The following is a 17,188-nucleotide window of genomic DNA, read 5'->3' as shown; positions in this document are numbered from 1 at the left end:
GCTTTATATAATTGAAATACACGGACATTAATAATAACAGAGTCATACTTGTAGTATTCACAATATGTTATGACCCAAGACAGTTTACTCATATCCAAGTGTTATTTGACTTACATAATGCAGGTATAGTCACCAGCTGATCATACTTGCTAATCAATTTTCCCTCACATTATCTGGTCACGCTGGAGATCAGTAGGTGGAGGATGGGTTATCAGAGAATCCGAAAAACGCAGCAGTAGGCAAATAAGTCCAGTAAGCTACCTTTTAACTTTAATCGATGAAGAAAGGCAAAACGAACAGACAAATACAACACTTCCGAACTAATCAAACACTAAATGACGTCGTGAGCTAAATAAACAAAAAAGTCTGTGCACCATACGCACAAGGCTTCTTTCATAAACGTTACTAAGAAACAGAATAGAAACAATCAATACGCAGCTGACAACATGAGACAACGATTAGAAAACAGGATCACTAGTGGCACTCAAACAACAGTCTAATATTGGGCCAATCAAATCAGAGAACCTATGGGCGAATGAAAATCAGTTGTGACAGAGCTTAGGACTAAGTCAATGTCATCAAGTATGAGGACCTCAATACATTTCAATAATGCAACCATAGCGTCTCTCTAAGAACACAAAAGACTCAAAAAAAAGTTAGTAAAATTAAACAACCACATAGACATAGAACGTCAATGTAGACACATGTATCTCAATTAATCTCAACCATTCAACCAACAGAATAACACGGGTACACTTGCCATACAGGCACCGTACCATTCTCGAAGTAGGATAGGACATTGCGCTTTACAGACAATGAATACACAACCAAAAGACGTTAAAACGATCTATATGAGCAAACATCAAACTAAACCCACTAAGATCACAAAAAGAACAAAACAGACAACCAAAAAAACATGACCGGTCAACTAGACCCTACATAAAATAAATAAAGAAAAAATCAAAGAAAATAACTGAAAGGCCAGGGCGTGGGACATAACAAACACCCACGACCTATAAAGTGTGCGAACCACTCCAAGCACAGGACACGCAGCACTACAGTCTCTAGGGGCAGGGTCTGGGGGAGCTTTCCTTCCAGAGTAGGCCAGCTCCTGGCACTGGTCAAGTGGTACTCCCATCCTTTTTCATATTTTTCAAACCTCAACACAGTCCACTGAACCGCACAATAGATACACATTCATCAATGACACCCTTCCACATCTAACTACACACTGAATTTCCAAGGGGCAGTTCCGATTAAGGGGCAGCTCGGTACTAAGGGGGGCCAGCTTCCGGGATGCTAAGGGGAATCAGCCTTCTGCGGAACAGAAAGGGGGGCAGCTCAGGAATACAGAGGGCTAGTAACCAGAGAGTAAGGGGCAGATATTAAAAGGTGATAAGGAGCAGCACCAAGGATCAAGAGGGACAGACACCAGGATATAGGGGCAAGCAACATCCGAACATGAGGAAACAGGCAGACATACGAGAGCTGAGGAACGACACGACATAAAACAAGATCAAACTTACCGGACGTGCAGGGACGGACAGCAAATCTCGGACAGAGAGCGGCAGACTCGGAATGAGGGACGTTGCAGACGGTTCGGCACTCGAAGGGCCGTGCAAGAATCAGCGTGACTAGGGACGGCGACGAACTAGGAGGACTGACGATCTGGCCTGCTCATCAGGCTGAGAGCTCGACAGGATCTAGGCTGCTCATTGGCAGGCTAGACAAGGATATGGTGCTCATAAAGGCTGGCGTGACGGATCTGGCTCGCTATACAAGGCTGCACGAGACGGATCATGGTGACTATCATAGTGTCTCGAGCCACATGGACGGGTCTGGCTGCTCATAGGCTGACTGGACCGGATATCTTGGCTGCTACATGTACCAGGCTGACTGAGAAGATGGCTGCTCATGGCTAGGCTAGGAGGATACCTGGCTGCTCATAGGCGTGGCATGACGGCAATCATGGCATGATCTGTGGCTGCGATGGCTGCTCATGGCTAACGGAGCGGATCCTGCGCCTGCTCATGCGCCTGGATCTGCACGGATCTGGCTAGCTCATGGCTGGGCATGACGGATCTGGCTGCACTTATGGCTGCGCTGACTGATGATAAATGGCTGCATCATGGGTGGCTGGACAGAAATCTCGGCTGAGCACATGACTGGCTAGGCCAGCGATACTGGCAGATCCTGTTCTGAGCTTGGCGCTCTGCAGATCCTGTCTGGTTGGCAGGCATCTGGAGATCTAGTCTGGTTGGCAGGCTCTGGCAGATCCTGTAACTAGTTGGCGGCTCATGGCAGACTCCATGTCTGACGAATGGTCTAGCGCTGCCTGATGACGAACGGCCTGACAGGCATTTCGGCAGACGGGCGCAGCATCTAATGGTTCGGGGCAGACGGATGGACTCAGATGGGCCGCTGGTAGACTGGAATGAAGCTAGAGGCGCCTGGTAGACGACCATGGCCTTCAGATGCTGACAGCGCTGGAGTAGACGGGCAGTTCAGGCGCATCGCTGCTGGCAGATGTGGGACAGACGCAGGGCGGGCTGAGGCGCGGCAACTGATAAGGTCCTGGTGCGATGATGTACAAACCATAAGAGACTGGAAAGAACTGGTGTACCGGGGCTGGGGAACAACCGCATCTCAGGCTAGTGCGGGGAGAAGGAACAGGGCATATAGGACCCTGGGAGCGCACATTAGGGCCTAGTGCGTGGTGCCGGAACTGGTGGTACCGGCCTGGGGACACAGATTCTCAGGGCTAGTGCTAGGAGCAGCATACGGACGCACAGGACTCTGGGGACACACAGGAGGTTGGTGCGTGGTGTAGGCACTGGTGGTAATGGGCTGGAGAACACGCACCATTGGACGAAGTGCGTGGAGGAGGAACAAGGGCTCTGGAGACACACAACTGGAAGCCTGGTGCGTGTGTTGGCACTGGTGGACAGGACTGGGGCGGGGAGAGTGTGGCGCGGAAATACCGACGTGCAGGCGACTGGCTCCCTTGAGCACCGAGCTGACAAAACCATCTGTGTTGAAATGCTCCCCGTCGCGCGCCAGTGCGGGGAGGTGGAATAACCAGCACCGGGCTATGTAGGCGAACCGGGAGACACATGCGTAAGGCTGGTGCAGTTAAGCCGGCCGAGAGACGCACTGGTGGCCCAGATAGGTAGAGAACCGGCTTCATGCGCACTTTGGTCAAATGCTCAACTAGGAGCCCTAACAACAGTGCGGGAGGATGGAAATAACGGCCGCACTAGGGCTATGGCACACGGTAGCAGGAGACAACAGCCGTGCGCTCTACTAAGACGTACAGGTGTCTGCCCGAGTCCCACCCGCATCTCACACGGTTAGCACGTGGGAAGCTTGAGGACACGAGGTCTCCTACAAATGCCCTTTTGGCAACTACCTCCGTCCTAGCCCCTAGCCCGCAAGAAATTTCTATGGAAGTAGTAGTCAAAGGGCATTCTTCCACCTACCCCGTCGCATGCCTCCTCATCACGCCCTAGCTCTACTGCTACTTCGCTGCCTACCCGCTCAAGCTTGGCGGCGGCGATTATCTACTCACGGTCATGAGCCAAGGGTCCCTTTCCATGCCATTCGTGCTCACACCTCAGAATCCGTGTGTAAGGAGGTCTCTGTTTTAGACCTGAGGCTTTACACTGCCAGCTATTGGTACTTAGTATTGTGTGGGTAATTACTCGTTTCACAGATAGTGTGGCAGGACATTGACGACAAAACGCTAAGCAGTAGAAAATAACGCCATCTCCTTTTATTTATAGAGAAAGCGCAAAACGAAACACATACAACTACTACGAACTATCATAAAACACTAACGATCGTGAAGCTAAATAAAACGTGCGTGCACTATACAAACAGGAACTAAAACGTTCTGTACTAATAGACAATTATACCCTCATCATCAGCATGAAAGTCCTATGGCTAGCCTACAATAGACTCCCTAAATCACCAAGAGAAGCAACGAAAATCCAGTACTGTCCTCTAAGTGAGGAACTCATATCAGCGCAAGCCATAGATCCCTAGACATATGCAGCTCAAAACCAACATAGAACAACGCTAGACAATCACTCAATAAAGCACATATACACTATGCACTGACAGAACCGGCGGCAACGGCTTAACCATTCATAACTACACCACCAAAACAGACGACCAAACACAAAACAAATCTCCATGGTACACACCATCAATAACGTAAAATATAAAGAAAACAAGAATACTAAGGCAAGCGCGGTCGACGTCAATTATTCAAATTACAGAATCTGTATAAGGTTTGGATTTAGTGAATGATTTTGTCCAAAATAAATGCCATTTTAGTTTTGAAAATATTACTGAATCAACTTATTCTTGCCCACAAGCCCCATACTCTGAAACACAAACGAGCAGCCTTGTTCATTGTTCGAGATCTGTGTTCAGGCTCTCTCGTTAGATCTGTATACTGACAGCTAGTATATGTTGAGCTCACATCACAATACATAAACACACTGTGCTGGCATGGTCGTTTAGGGTAAAGAGGATTGAAAAAAGTAAGGGGCAACAGACAGCTAGCCCTGAGGGAATTCCTGATTTTACGCCGCTGGATTTAGTTGCGGACATTCACATTAAAAACAACCCACCGTGTTACGATTTAGCACACAAGTAATACTCTCTTCATACCTACAATACTACGACAAGGCCTAGGTCGTAAAAGCATTAAAACAGGCGACTATGTGATCTTTCCAGCCAGCAGACGTATGAGATGACTAAAAGTCAAAAGACACATTTATTATTGAATTTCTCATGCAGACCAGCTCGTCTATATTGTACAACATCTAAGTATATCATACTGATTCATCTCAGCAGCAATCATCAGTTAGACTTTTGTGTAAGTGCTAGATGGCTCATGTCCTTCCGATATAAGTCGGCTGATAAGCCTAGGTAACAAACTGTGTAACTGATAAATCATACGTTTACTTAAAATAGCATGTGCATACTGGTCAAAATAAAAAAAATCATAGTTTACTAGGGGGTGGGTAACAGGCTGATTGGTTGGCTATTTGAGCAGTAATGGGATTTACTAGAGGGTAGCAGCGATTGACTTTTTGTTTCCACCCAAGCGCTGAGGGCACTACTTTCTAGTAGGCTTAAATTGAGATATGGCAACTAGGAGTGGCAATATTGTCCACATATTATCCTCAGTAAGTTTTCATCCAGATTGTCAGACCACGTAACGAGTGTCATTGTTGATAGACAATTTACACCCTCTTACACACTCTGGATATGTTAGTGTCAGAGTTTGTCGCTGGCATGATAGGCCTAAGTTTGGGCAAGAATAAGCATAGAAAAAGTCATTAAAGTGTATTGGCTAATAATATCAAGTGGGTTTTGTGATGAATCTGATTCAATGAATGATGGAGCCGAGTTTACCGGACAAGGTTGCACACCCTACCTATTGGTTGAGACTTTAGGTGGCTAGGCCAAGCTCTATCTTCATTCTATCAAATTTCTTTAATATTATTTATTTTACATAGCTTAAAATATTTCGGGTCAGGTTGAACCTTTTTCAGGAGAGGCTTATACTGTCAACTTTTAGTGAGTTTGGTAACACATCCGGAGAATAGGAGCATTTATTGTGTTAACATTGCACTTTCAGTAGTTTAGTTGGAATAGGGTCCAGTAGGCAGCTGGAAGGTTTATTTTTGTAAATGTGTCGAGAAATACAGGATGAAAACTGAGTCTCCATTGATCCTAGGTCTGGCAGTTCTGTGTAGAGTTTTGGAGAAATACGCAGATTCAAGAGGAATCCTAATTTGCTTTCTAATGATTATGATCTTTCGTCAAAGAAGTTCATGAATTCATCACTGCTGAGTGAAGGCCATCCTCACTTAGGGAATGCTGGTTTTAAGTTAGCTTTGCGACAGTAACAAATAATACATTTAGGATTGTTTTTATTCTCAATGATGTTGGAAAAGTAGGCTGATCGAGCAGCAGTGAGGGCTCTTTGAAATTGCACGTACTTCCAGTTTGGTGAAGCACCATTTCCGTTCCAATTTTTCTGGAAGCTTGCTTCAGGGCTCGGGTCATTTCTGTTTACAGCTAGCTGATTTCTTGTGACAAAGGTTTTAGATCCTTTAGGTGGTTAACTGATTTGTGTACTTCGACGTCCTTGGGTAGGTGGAGGGAGTCTGGAAGGGCATCTAGGATACATGGGTTGTCAGAATTTATAGCACGGCTTTTTTGCCACCTGTATTTACTACGGCTGCGTCTGAAGCCGAGCTTGCAAAGCGGATATCTCAATATAAGGGCGGTAGTTCTGTACTTAAAACTTCTTTGTCAATATGGGGGCGCTGTTTCCACTTTGTAAAATTTCGTTCCCAATATTAAACTGCCTCGTACTCAATTCTTGCTCGTACAATATGCATATTATTATTATTACTATTGGATAGAAAACACTCTCTAGTTTCAAAACCGTTTTAATTATACTGTGAGTAAAACAGAATTCAAGTGCAGCTAACTTCCTGTCAGGAAGTGAGAAATCTGAAATCGGGCACTCTGTTCCAGGGTCAGTTTATTAATTTGCATGTAATCTATGAGTCGACATGCACTGCATACGATTTCCCCTAGATGTCAGTAAGCAGTGAGAATTGGAATGGTGTTGCTAGGCAGATTGAGGCCATATAAAGGCTTTTGGAACGTGGGGTGCACTCTTTTCAACGTTCGTCATGGCGCAAGACAGACTCAGGATGGCATTCTGAAAGCTTCGTTATAGCTTAGATATATCCGGCTTGGATTTTATTGATATAGGTGTTAAAGACATCATAATGTAGTTATTTTAAACCGAGTTATATCAGTTTATATCAGTATATTGCGATTTTCGGATATTTCTTGTGCGCGTTATGAAGAGTTGGACACGTCTGGGCCACATAGCTAATGTTTGCTGCTAATTCTAAGTTGAAGACGACAATCTACAACCGAGCAACGATGATTCTGGACAAAGGACACTTGCACAAGATTCTGATGGAAGCTCATCAAAAAGTAAGAACTTATGATGTTAATTTGTTGTTCTGTGAAAAATGTTACATACTATTTTCGCCATAATTTCGGTGCGTCTCTTAACGCACGCTGTATGTGTAGTAACGTTAATTTTTAAATCTAACACAGGCGGTTGCATTAGAACAAATGTATCTTTCATTGCTGTCCAACCTGTATTTTTTAGTCAAGTTTATGTATAGTTATTGATTAGATTAGGTGGCCTCTCCCAAGATTTCTCCGACATTTTGTTGGCAGCTTGGGTACTATTCTCATTGTATAACCAGATTTGTGCCGCTAAATATGCACATTTTAGAACAAACAATATATGTATTGTTGTAATATGAATGTTATAGGATGTCATCTGATGAGTTTTGAGAAGGTTAAAAGTAATATCTTTCTGGGTTTATTCGCTATCGCTAACGTGCATGAATCAATGCTGTGTGTGGTTGGCTATTGTAGTAAGCTAATATAATGCTAATTGTGTTTTCGCTGTAAAACACTTAAAGAATCTGAAAATATTGTCTGGATTCACAAGATCTTTGTCTTTCATTTGCTGTACGCTGTGTATTTTTCATAATGTTTTATGATGAGTATTTAGGTAATTCACGTTGCCTGTAGTTATTCTAGTTGCTTTGGTGAGAGTTGTGATGGTGGCTGCAATGTAAAACTTGATTTATCCTGAAATATGCACATTTTTCGAACAAAACATATGCTATACAATAAATGTTATCAGACTGTCATCTGATGAAGTTGTTTCATGGTTAGTGACTTTTTATATCTTTATTTGGTCGAATTTGTGATAGCTACCTATGCAGGAAAAAAATGGTGGGAAAAAAGTTGTCTTTTGCTATGGTGGTCAGCTAATAGAAATACATATTGTGTCTTCCCTGTAAAACATTTAAAAATCAGAAATTATGGCTGGATTCACAAGATGTGTATCTTTCATTTGGTGTCTTGAACTTGTGATTTCTTGAACATTTTATCATATGATATCCCTGTGGCTTTAGGCTAGGCTATGCTATCAAGCTTTTTTGATGGGGGGGATCCCGGATCCGGGTTTGTGACTCGTTAGAGGTTTAAGAGTACAGCGACTGCAATGAGAATTACATATTTTTTTACCTTTATTTAACTAGGCAAGTCAGTTAAGAACAATTTCTTATTTTCAATGATGGCCTAGGAACAGTGGGTTCAGTCTATTAATGTTATGTATTGTGTCTATTTCATGTGGACCCCAGGAAAAGTAGCTGCTGCTTTCGCAACAGCTAATGGGGATACTAATAAAATACCATATATCAGGGAGCTCGACAACAATGACAAAAATCATGAAACGGGCTTACCATGAAAAACTTCCAAAAAGACTAATTCGAGGCAGAAAAGAGGCACTCAACAAAAAATAGCAGATATATTTTAGCTCACTTTAATCAATTGTTCAGGATCAGTACAGGTGACTGACGTTTCTACACTGAATAAAACTTCAGCTTGATGTCAAAACGTCAGTTTCTTCATTATTTTCACCTCCCAATAATTAAAAGAGGAAGTGTAAACTCTAACATAGCCTATTAGCTGGAAAGGTAGCGTCAAACATATTTTCGCTAAGAGCAGCTTTTGAGCTGGTTGAACAATGGTTAGCCATGTGTTGGCAAAAATGTATCTCCAAGTCAAGAAAGCTTACTAGCAGCCACTGGTAGCCTATTCGCGGGTGCTCAAAGCCTATGTCAGATACTCCAGTGAGTGTCATTTGCTCAATATTAAGAGTTGAGAAATAAAGTTGACATATATTATCCTCTTTTCTACTGTAGGTAGGTCATTCAAAATGGTTTATTCTGTTGTTTCTAGCGATATTCATTAAAACAAAAATATATAGATTTTCCATATACACATATATATATATATAGACATACAAAAGTATGTGGATATCCCCTCAGATTAGTGAATTCAACTATTTCAGTCACACCAGTTGCGTACAGGTGTAGAAAATCGAGCACACCGCCATGCAATCTCCATAGACAAACATTGGCAGTAGATTGGCCTTACTGAAGAGCTCAGCGACTTTCAACGTGGCACGGTCATAGGATGCCACCTTTCCAACAAGTTGGTTAGTCAAATTTCCGCCCTGCCCGAGCTGCCCCGGTCAACTGTAAGTGCCGTTATTGTGAAGTGGAAACGTATAGGAGCAACAACGGCTTAGCTGCGAAGTGGTAGGCCACACAAGCTCACAGAACGGGACAGCTGAACGCTGAAGTGCGTAAAAATAGTCTGTCCTCGGTTGCAACACTCACTACCGAATTCCAAACTGCCTCTGGAAGCAACGTCAGCACAATAACTGYTTGTCAGGAGCTTCATGAAATGGGTTTCCATGGCCGTGCAGCCACACACAACCCTAAGATCATCATGCACATGGCCAAGCGTCGGCTGGAGTGGTGTAAAGCTCGCTACCATCAGACTCTGGAGCAGTGGAAGCGCATTCTCTGGAGTGATAATCACGTTTCACCATCTGGCAGTCCGACGGACAAATCTGGGTTTGGCGGATGCCAGAAGAATGCTATGTACCCCAATGCATAGTGCCAACAATTTTGTAATTTAAGTTCAGACAGTAACAATGTGTGATATGAGTTTAAACTAAAGTTTTTAGTGTTGACAGGGTACCATGAAGTGTACCAGTGTGGGCAGTAAAGTCACTGCATTCTACATGAGAAGTCAATGTCTCAAGAGAAATTCTGAAGCAGCAGCACATTTCCTGTTGGGGTCTGTCCCATTTCTTATCTCCCAACAACCACCACTTCTCCTTTCTTGGGAGGAAATGGCTGTGCATGAAATGCATATGCTAATCTAAGAGCCTACAAACAAAGTGCAACGCAWTGGCTGCATCCCCTTGAATAGATTTGAGTAATCTGCATAATTCATATAATCAGTTTTATTATCAAAATGCTTAGCTTGGTATGAAAAGCTTTGCACATAGACACAAAGTATGGAAGCTTTTGAAACTCCTCAAGTGAGCTATAACACTAAACTGAGCCATGCTTGTATCTATAAATTAATCAACATTTCCATGTTAGAAGTTAGAAAATACAAAAATAACAATACAGAAGTCATTATTGATTGTGGTCAAATAAGCATCAGCTGTCATGCATGCATGTAAAGTTCCTTAACGACATGTTTTCTGTGACATCTGCTAATAGTCATCCTCATCGATATCATCCTCATCAAGATCATCACCAGTATCTGTTTTGACAATCAGAAGAGGGTTTCTGCGAGGACTCAGCTCTAGGAAAGCCCCTGTGCGGGCAGTATCTGTGGCAGTGGCTGTGGCAGTCGCAGGCTGTGAACAGTCTCTCTCTGCCTCTCCCTGTGCACTGCTCCTGGAATGCCTGCTGCCCTGAGGCTGTGCTGATATCCACAGCCCCTCCTCCACCCTCTCTCCCAGCTCCTGGATCAGCTGGCTGGGGCAGGCCACAGCAGATGGGAGGGTGCTGGACTTCCTCTCGGATGATGTGAGAACAGCACAGGACTCCTGGTGGATGGGAGGGGCAGCAGGCTGGGGATGTATGGGGATGGCCTCGGCTCTCTCTCCTCCTCCTCCCTCTGTTCTGTCAGCACAGTCCTTCCCTTCAGCCTCAGAGTCCTCACTCTCCTCAGACGAGTCGCTGCTACTGTCCTCGCTGTCGGACTCCTCTCCGCTGTGTGACAGAGGAGTTCTACTGGGGCTTTTCCCCCCGTCCTCCACCTTCTCTTCTTCCTCTACCAGCGTTGCCGCCGTCTCCAGCACCTCCAACTCCAGCTCCAGGTCTCTTTTCCGTAGGGATACTTTCCGTAAGGGATCGGCCAGAGCTGTCACCTTCCTAGACCTGTCAAAGAGAGAAAAAGAGAACGTGATGAGACAGTCAGAAAAGTACAGCAAAGGTGGATCAGTTTCTCTTTTTAAACTTGGAAGCAAATATTTACAAATCCCCCCAAAAAACTACAAAATCTATTTCAAGAGCTACTTGTCCAACACTGATGAGTAGTAGGTATTACGACTATGCTATATGTACGACTGCACTTCCTACAAAAAAATATAGCAACGAGATCTCATTACCCAAATCCCAGCCTCATCTGAATGCTAAGTAGACAGCGATTCACAGAGGCCTGAGCTCAATGAAATATGGAAATCATGTTTAATAATGTAGGAAGATGAGTGTGTCTGATATGCAGGTTCTGCCCCTCGAGTCTCCCACTGAAGCTCTCCCTGCAGGAGATAAGAGCGAGGCGGATGACAGAGTGATACACACCTTATACATTATTCATGAAGCTAAACCAGCGCAGGMTGTTGCCAAAACTCAAGTGGCTGCTATTCTTCCACGGTGCAGCCGATCGGCCTTCATTGCCATGATGATTACCAGCTGACCTCTGCGCGGCTCAGGACGGGTCCATTCAGGGAGGGATAAAGCACATGAGCCTGCGGTCGTCCACAGCCATTCAGCTCCTCACACTCAGCCACACTGTGGCCCCTACTGCCCTCCCTGGCCCAATTAACCGACCGCTGAGAGCCAAGATGGCTCCTTATTACCGCAAAGCCTTAATTTACTCCCACCGTGGGGAGGAAACCGTTTACACAGCCAACAGAGGGATGTACTCATTTAGGACCTCGGGAGACTGTGTAAACAGACCGTATAGCTAGTCGCCGTACTCGATCAAAGAAGACATCTCTCCAAGGCCTACATGAATATCAAATGTCCATTCGGGAAATAAAGGGGAGTAACAGTATTTGGAAAGAGAGGAGAAAAAAAAAATATGACCGACTCATGGCCCAAGCCCTATCAAAAACCAAACAATTAAAGGAGAACAATTACTGACAATGAGTAAGGGATGGCTAGGCATAAATACAACCCACAACACCCCCACCACCGCGTGTGCAGAGAGTCAGACCCCACAAGGAAACCATAGAAAATCTGAACATCAAGAGTGGCCACAGTGGCTCACGGGTCTGCGTACCCATATCCACACATGCAGTTATTTTTGGGGCCCATTTTTACCCCCTTCCACACCTTGCGACCAAAACATTTTRGCAGCCCCCCTCCTGACGGCGAGCACAAATACTTTTTTTTGTTTAGGATTTAATTTCCTGCAATTGTCCACATTTTGCCATGGGATGTGGAGAAATGATTGCCATTTTAAAGCAAGTTCCCTGAGATTCCCCACATGTTGCCATAGGATGGCAAGAAATGTTTGCCATTTTTAGTATGATATCTGAGTGTGGCTAACAAAATCAAAATCGGGGTCCCCCGGTCGGTAATTCGACCACGATTACTACAAGATTAGATAGCTGGCTAGACTAACTTACCAATCTAAAACATTTTAGCTGACATGGGCTAAYTGAGTGATTTTCAGAGACTGACAAGAGAAAAACTGCTGATGYGCAACCAAATATCTGTGTTCTAAATTGCAACAGCAAATGGAGAGCCTGTGTGTATGTATATACACAGTACCAGTCAAAAGTTCAGACACCTACTCATTCAAGGGTTTATCTTTTTTTACTATTTTCTACATTGTAGAATAATAGTGAAGACAAAACGATGAAATAACACATATGTAGAAAACATGTAGAAAACAAAAAAAATGTTAAACAATTCAAAATATATTTTACATTTTAGATTCTTCAAAGAAGTCTACTCTTCACCTTGATGACAGTTTTGCACTCTTGGCTTTCTCTCAGCCAGCTTCATGAGAAATGCTTTTCCAACAGTTTTGAAGGAGTACCCACAAACATTGAGCACTTGTGTTGGCTGCTTTTTCTTCACTCCGCAGGCCGACTCATCCCAAACCATCTCAATTGGGTTGAGGTCGGGTGATTGTGGAGGCCAGGTCATCTGATGCAGCACTCCATCACTCTCCTTTTTGGTCAAATAGCCCTTAGAGGTGTTTTGGGTAATTGACCTGTTGAAAAAAAAATCCCACTAAGCACAAACCAGATGGGATGGCGTATCGCTGGTTAAGTGTGCCTTGAATTCTAAATAAAATCACTGACAGTGTCACCAGAAAAGCATCCCCACCACATCACAGCTCCTCCTCCATGCTTCACGTGGGAACCACAGAAGCCGGAGATCCGTTCACCTTCTCCGCATCTCACAGACATGACGGTTGGAACCAAAAATCTCAAATTTGGAMTCATCAGACCAAAGGACAGATATCCACCAGTCTAATGTCAATTGCTCGTGTTTCTTRGCCCAAGCAAGTCTCTTATTATTGGTGTCCTTTAGTAGTGGTCTCTTTGTAGCAATTCAACCATGAAGGCCTGATTCACACRGTCTACTCTGAACAGTTTATGTTGAGATGCGTCTAACTTGAACTCTGTGAAGCATATATTTGGGCTGCAATCTGAGGTGCAGTTAATTGGTGGAGTGCTGCAGAGATGGTTGTCCTTCTGGAAGGTTCTCTCATCTCCACAGAGGAACTCTGGAGCTCTGTCAGAGTGACCATCTGGTTCCAAGGCCCTTCTCCCCTGATTGCTGTTTGGCTGGGCGGCCAGCTCTAGGAAGTCTTGGTGGTTACAAACATCTTCCACTTAAGAATGATGAAGGCCACTGTGTTCTTGRGGACCTTCAATGCTGCAGACATTTTCTTGGTACCCTTCCCCAGATCTGTGCCCTGACACAATCCTGTCTCGGAACTCTCCAGACAATTCCTTCAACCCCATGGCTTGGTTTTTGCTCGGACAAAAACTGTCAACTGTGGGAGCAATTCGACCATGAAGACCTGATTCACGCAATMTCCTCTGAACAGCAGATGTTGAGATGTGTCTGTTACTTGAACTCATGAAGCATTTATTTGGGCTGCAATATCTGAGGCTGGTGACTAATGAACTTATCCTCYGCAGCAGGGGTAACTCTGGATCTTCTTTTCCTGTGGCGGTCCTGATGAGAGACAGTTTCATTATAGCGCTTGATGGTTTGTGACTACACTTGAAGAAACATTCAAAGTGCTTGAAAATGTTCTACACTGACCATGTCTTAAAGTAATGATGGGACTGTCATTTCTCCTTGCTTATTTGAGCTATTCTTGCCATAATATGGACTTGGTCTTTTACCAAATAGGGCTATCTTCTGTATACCACCCCTACCTTGTCACAACACAACTGATAGGCTCAAACACATAAAGGAAAGAAATTCCACAAATTCACTTTTAACAAGGCACAACTGTTAATTGAAATGCATTCCAGGTGAATACCTCATGAAGCTGGTTGAGAGAATGCCAAAAGTTGTGCAAAGCTGTCAAGGCAATAGGGTGCCCTTACTCTGATTTGTTTAACATATGTGGTTACTTCATTAGTTTTTTGATGTCTTCACTATTATTCTTACAATGTAGAAAATAGTAAAAATAAGCAAAACTCATGAGATGATAGGTGGTGTCCAAACTTGACTGGAACATTGGTTGTATAAATAAATAAATAAATAAATACACACACTTCTGTTCAAAAGCTTGGGGTCACTTAGAAATGTCCTTGTTTTTGAAAGAAAAGCATGTTTTTTGTCTATTAAAATAACATCAAATTGATTCAGAAATACAGTGTAGACATTGTTAATGTTGTAAATGACTATTGTAGCTGGAAACAGCTGATTTCTTAAACTGTTCTGTAAAAGAAGCAATTAAACTGGCCTTTCTTAGACTAGATGAGTATCTGGAGCATCAGCATTTGTGGGTTCGATTACAGGCTCAAAATGGCCAGAAACAAAGACCTTCTCTTTCTGAAACTCATCAGTCTATTCTTGTTCTGAGAAATTAAGCTATTACATGTCGAGAAAATTGCCAAGAAACTGAAGATCTCGTACAACGCTTGTGTACTACTCCTTCACAGAACAGCGCAAACTGTCTCTAACCAGAAATGAAAGAGGAGTGGGAGGCCCCGGTGCACAACTGAGCAAGAGGACAAGTACATTAGTGTCTAGTTTGAGAAACAGACGCCTCACAAGTCCTCAACTGGCACCTTCATTAAATTGTACCGCAAAACACCAGTCTCAACGTCAACAGTGAAAGGTGACTCCGGGATGCTGGCCTTCTAGCAGAGTTGCAAATAAAAGCCATATCTCAGACTGGCCAATAAAAATAAAAGATTAAGATGGGCAAAAGAACACAGACATGGACAGAGGAACTCTCCTAGAAGGCCAGCATCCCGGAGTCACCGCTTCACTGTTGACTTTGAGAGTGGTGTTTGTGGTACTATTTAATGAAGCTGCCAGTTGAGGACTTGTAACACGTCTGTTGACTCATTAGTCCAGAGCACCTGCTGCCATTTTTCTGCACCCCAGTTCCTGTGTTTTCGTGCATAGTTGAGTCACTTGGCCTGTTTCCACGTCAGAGGTATGGCTTTTTGTTTCGCAAGTCTTCCATGAAGGCCACTTCTGACCAGACTTCTCCGGACAGTAGATGGGTGTACCAGGGCCCTAATGTTTCCTAACAATTCTGTTCTGGATGGGCACTGCTGAACATCTCCGATTGCGAAGGGAAGGAAGCATGATGTGTCTTATCTGCTGCAGTAGGTTTCCTTGGCCGACTACTGCATCTACGCGTCCTCCAAAATGCCCGTTTCTTTGTGCTTCTTCAAAAGAGCTTGGACAGCACATCTGGAAACCCCTGTCTGCCTTGACATTGCTGCCTGGGAGAGACCTTGTTGATGCAGTATAACTACCTTGTGTCTTGTTGCTGTGTTCAGTCTTGCCATGGTGTATGACTTTTGATAGTAAACTGTCTTCAGCAACCTCACCTTGTGAGCTTGAGTTTTGGCTGTTCCTCACCCAGTTTATTCCTCCTACACAGCTGTTTCTGTTTCAGTTAATGATTGTGTTTCAACCTACATATTGAATTGATAATCATTAGCACGTGTACTAATATTATATATATATATATATATATAGTAAGAGAGAGATAGAATAATGGTCTGTTTTTCATGGTTTGGGCTAGGCCCCTTAGTTCGATGGTGTTTTTGGGACTCGGCAGATTGGCCGTACCGACTTCAAGACAACTTCTGTCTCTGGTGTACAAACAGTTTGGGCTACACACTAATATGACCCCTATGTGTAAAGGTGAGACTCTCACGAACATGTTGGTCACAAGAATTGCCCCACAGTACCAGTTGAAAATATGAACGGAAGTATATATTGAGAGTGTTTAGTGCCTGATCTTTCTTTTATCTCTCAGATATAGGACACACTTCAGAACAAACTTCCTATTGATATTTTCTGGGGGCGACAATCTGTTGTTCCATGTAGAAAATCTGTTATACAATGCATTTGTAAGGGCTAATGGCAGTAACGCCAAATTATTATTATTATTTTTTTTTTATCAAATAATTGTTTTATATATATTTGTTATACTTCAGGGGGTCTTAAAATTAAAAATCAAATAGATAAATTATCCTTGGTAGGACCTTCTTAAAACAATTCCATAAAGCTTAGTAGAACCCCTCCCCCTGCTTAGACAGGGCTTAAGCCCTTGCTGGAGTTGAGCAGGCTGGCTGACTGGCTCTGGCTGGAGAGCCTCCTGTAGCACTGCAACTTCAAAGCAGAAACCCTCCTCCATCCCCCACCTCCCACATTCTCTTTCCCCCGTGGGAAGTCATTATTGAGTTAGCATTGGAGAGGCTACGTGCTTGTTCTCTCCCCTCGCTCCCCCTCTCCCTGCGCTGCAGTGCGAGAAGCTCAGCTTGCGGTGAGCACAAAGGCTGCTTTTGGAGGGAATAAATAACATTGTACACAGTTCAGTCATTACTAATGTCGTGGGCTCCCTTCATTAACTGAGGGGCAGCTTTTCAAGGTTGGAAAACTGTCGCCACAAAGACGCTTCCATCTGTCAGACAACAAACAAGAGTCCTTGGATGAGGACAGGGAGCAGGGGGGTGGTGGGGGAGAAGGACAACTAGACTGAGTCAATTACAGACTTCCATTTCTATCAGCAGCCTCATGTTCAATGATGCCAGAAGACATTCGACACATGTTCCTACTCATACTTCTTAGTTAATCTTAAATGTACAAATTCATTTCACAAGATTTGTCAAGGGAGTGTATGTACATTATTCAATGGATATAGTGGATGGACAGTCAGACACTGTTTGCTAACTGTATGCCATTTGAATTGTCCAACATCTCATTCAGGGAACAAAACGTAGACGGTAGTTGTTTGTGAC

At 43.8% G+C, this 17,188-nt stretch overlaps 1 protein-coding gene across 1 annotated transcript in view; it reads right to left on the bottom strand.

Moving 5' to 3' along the window:
- Positions 1-10,112: 10,112 nt before the first annotated feature.
- The window catches only part of shq1 (SHQ1, H/ACA ribonucleoprotein assembly factor), a 37,203-nt gene continuing 30,127 nt past the window's right edge, over positions 10,113-17,188 (bottom strand). The window contains exon 12 of the mRNA XM_023996169.2: positions 10,113-10,877. Within this exon, the coding sequence (XP_023851937.1) occupies positions 10,205-10,877 (673 nt within the window). The 3' untranslated portion in view covers positions 10,113-10,204. The remainder of the gene's footprint in view (positions 10,878-17,188) is intronic.

This window comes from Salvelinus sp. IW2-2015, linkage group LG11 (assembly GCF_002910315.2).
Source record: "Salvelinus sp. IW2-2015 linkage group LG11, ASM291031v2, whole genome shotgun sequence".
Taxonomy (NCBI): Eukaryota; Metazoa; Chordata; class Actinopteri; order Salmoniformes; family Salmonidae; genus Salvelinus; species Salvelinus sp. IW2-2015.
The sequence above is the reverse complement of the archived record's forward strand: the minus strand, read 5'-3'. Positions and strand labels throughout refer to the sequence as shown.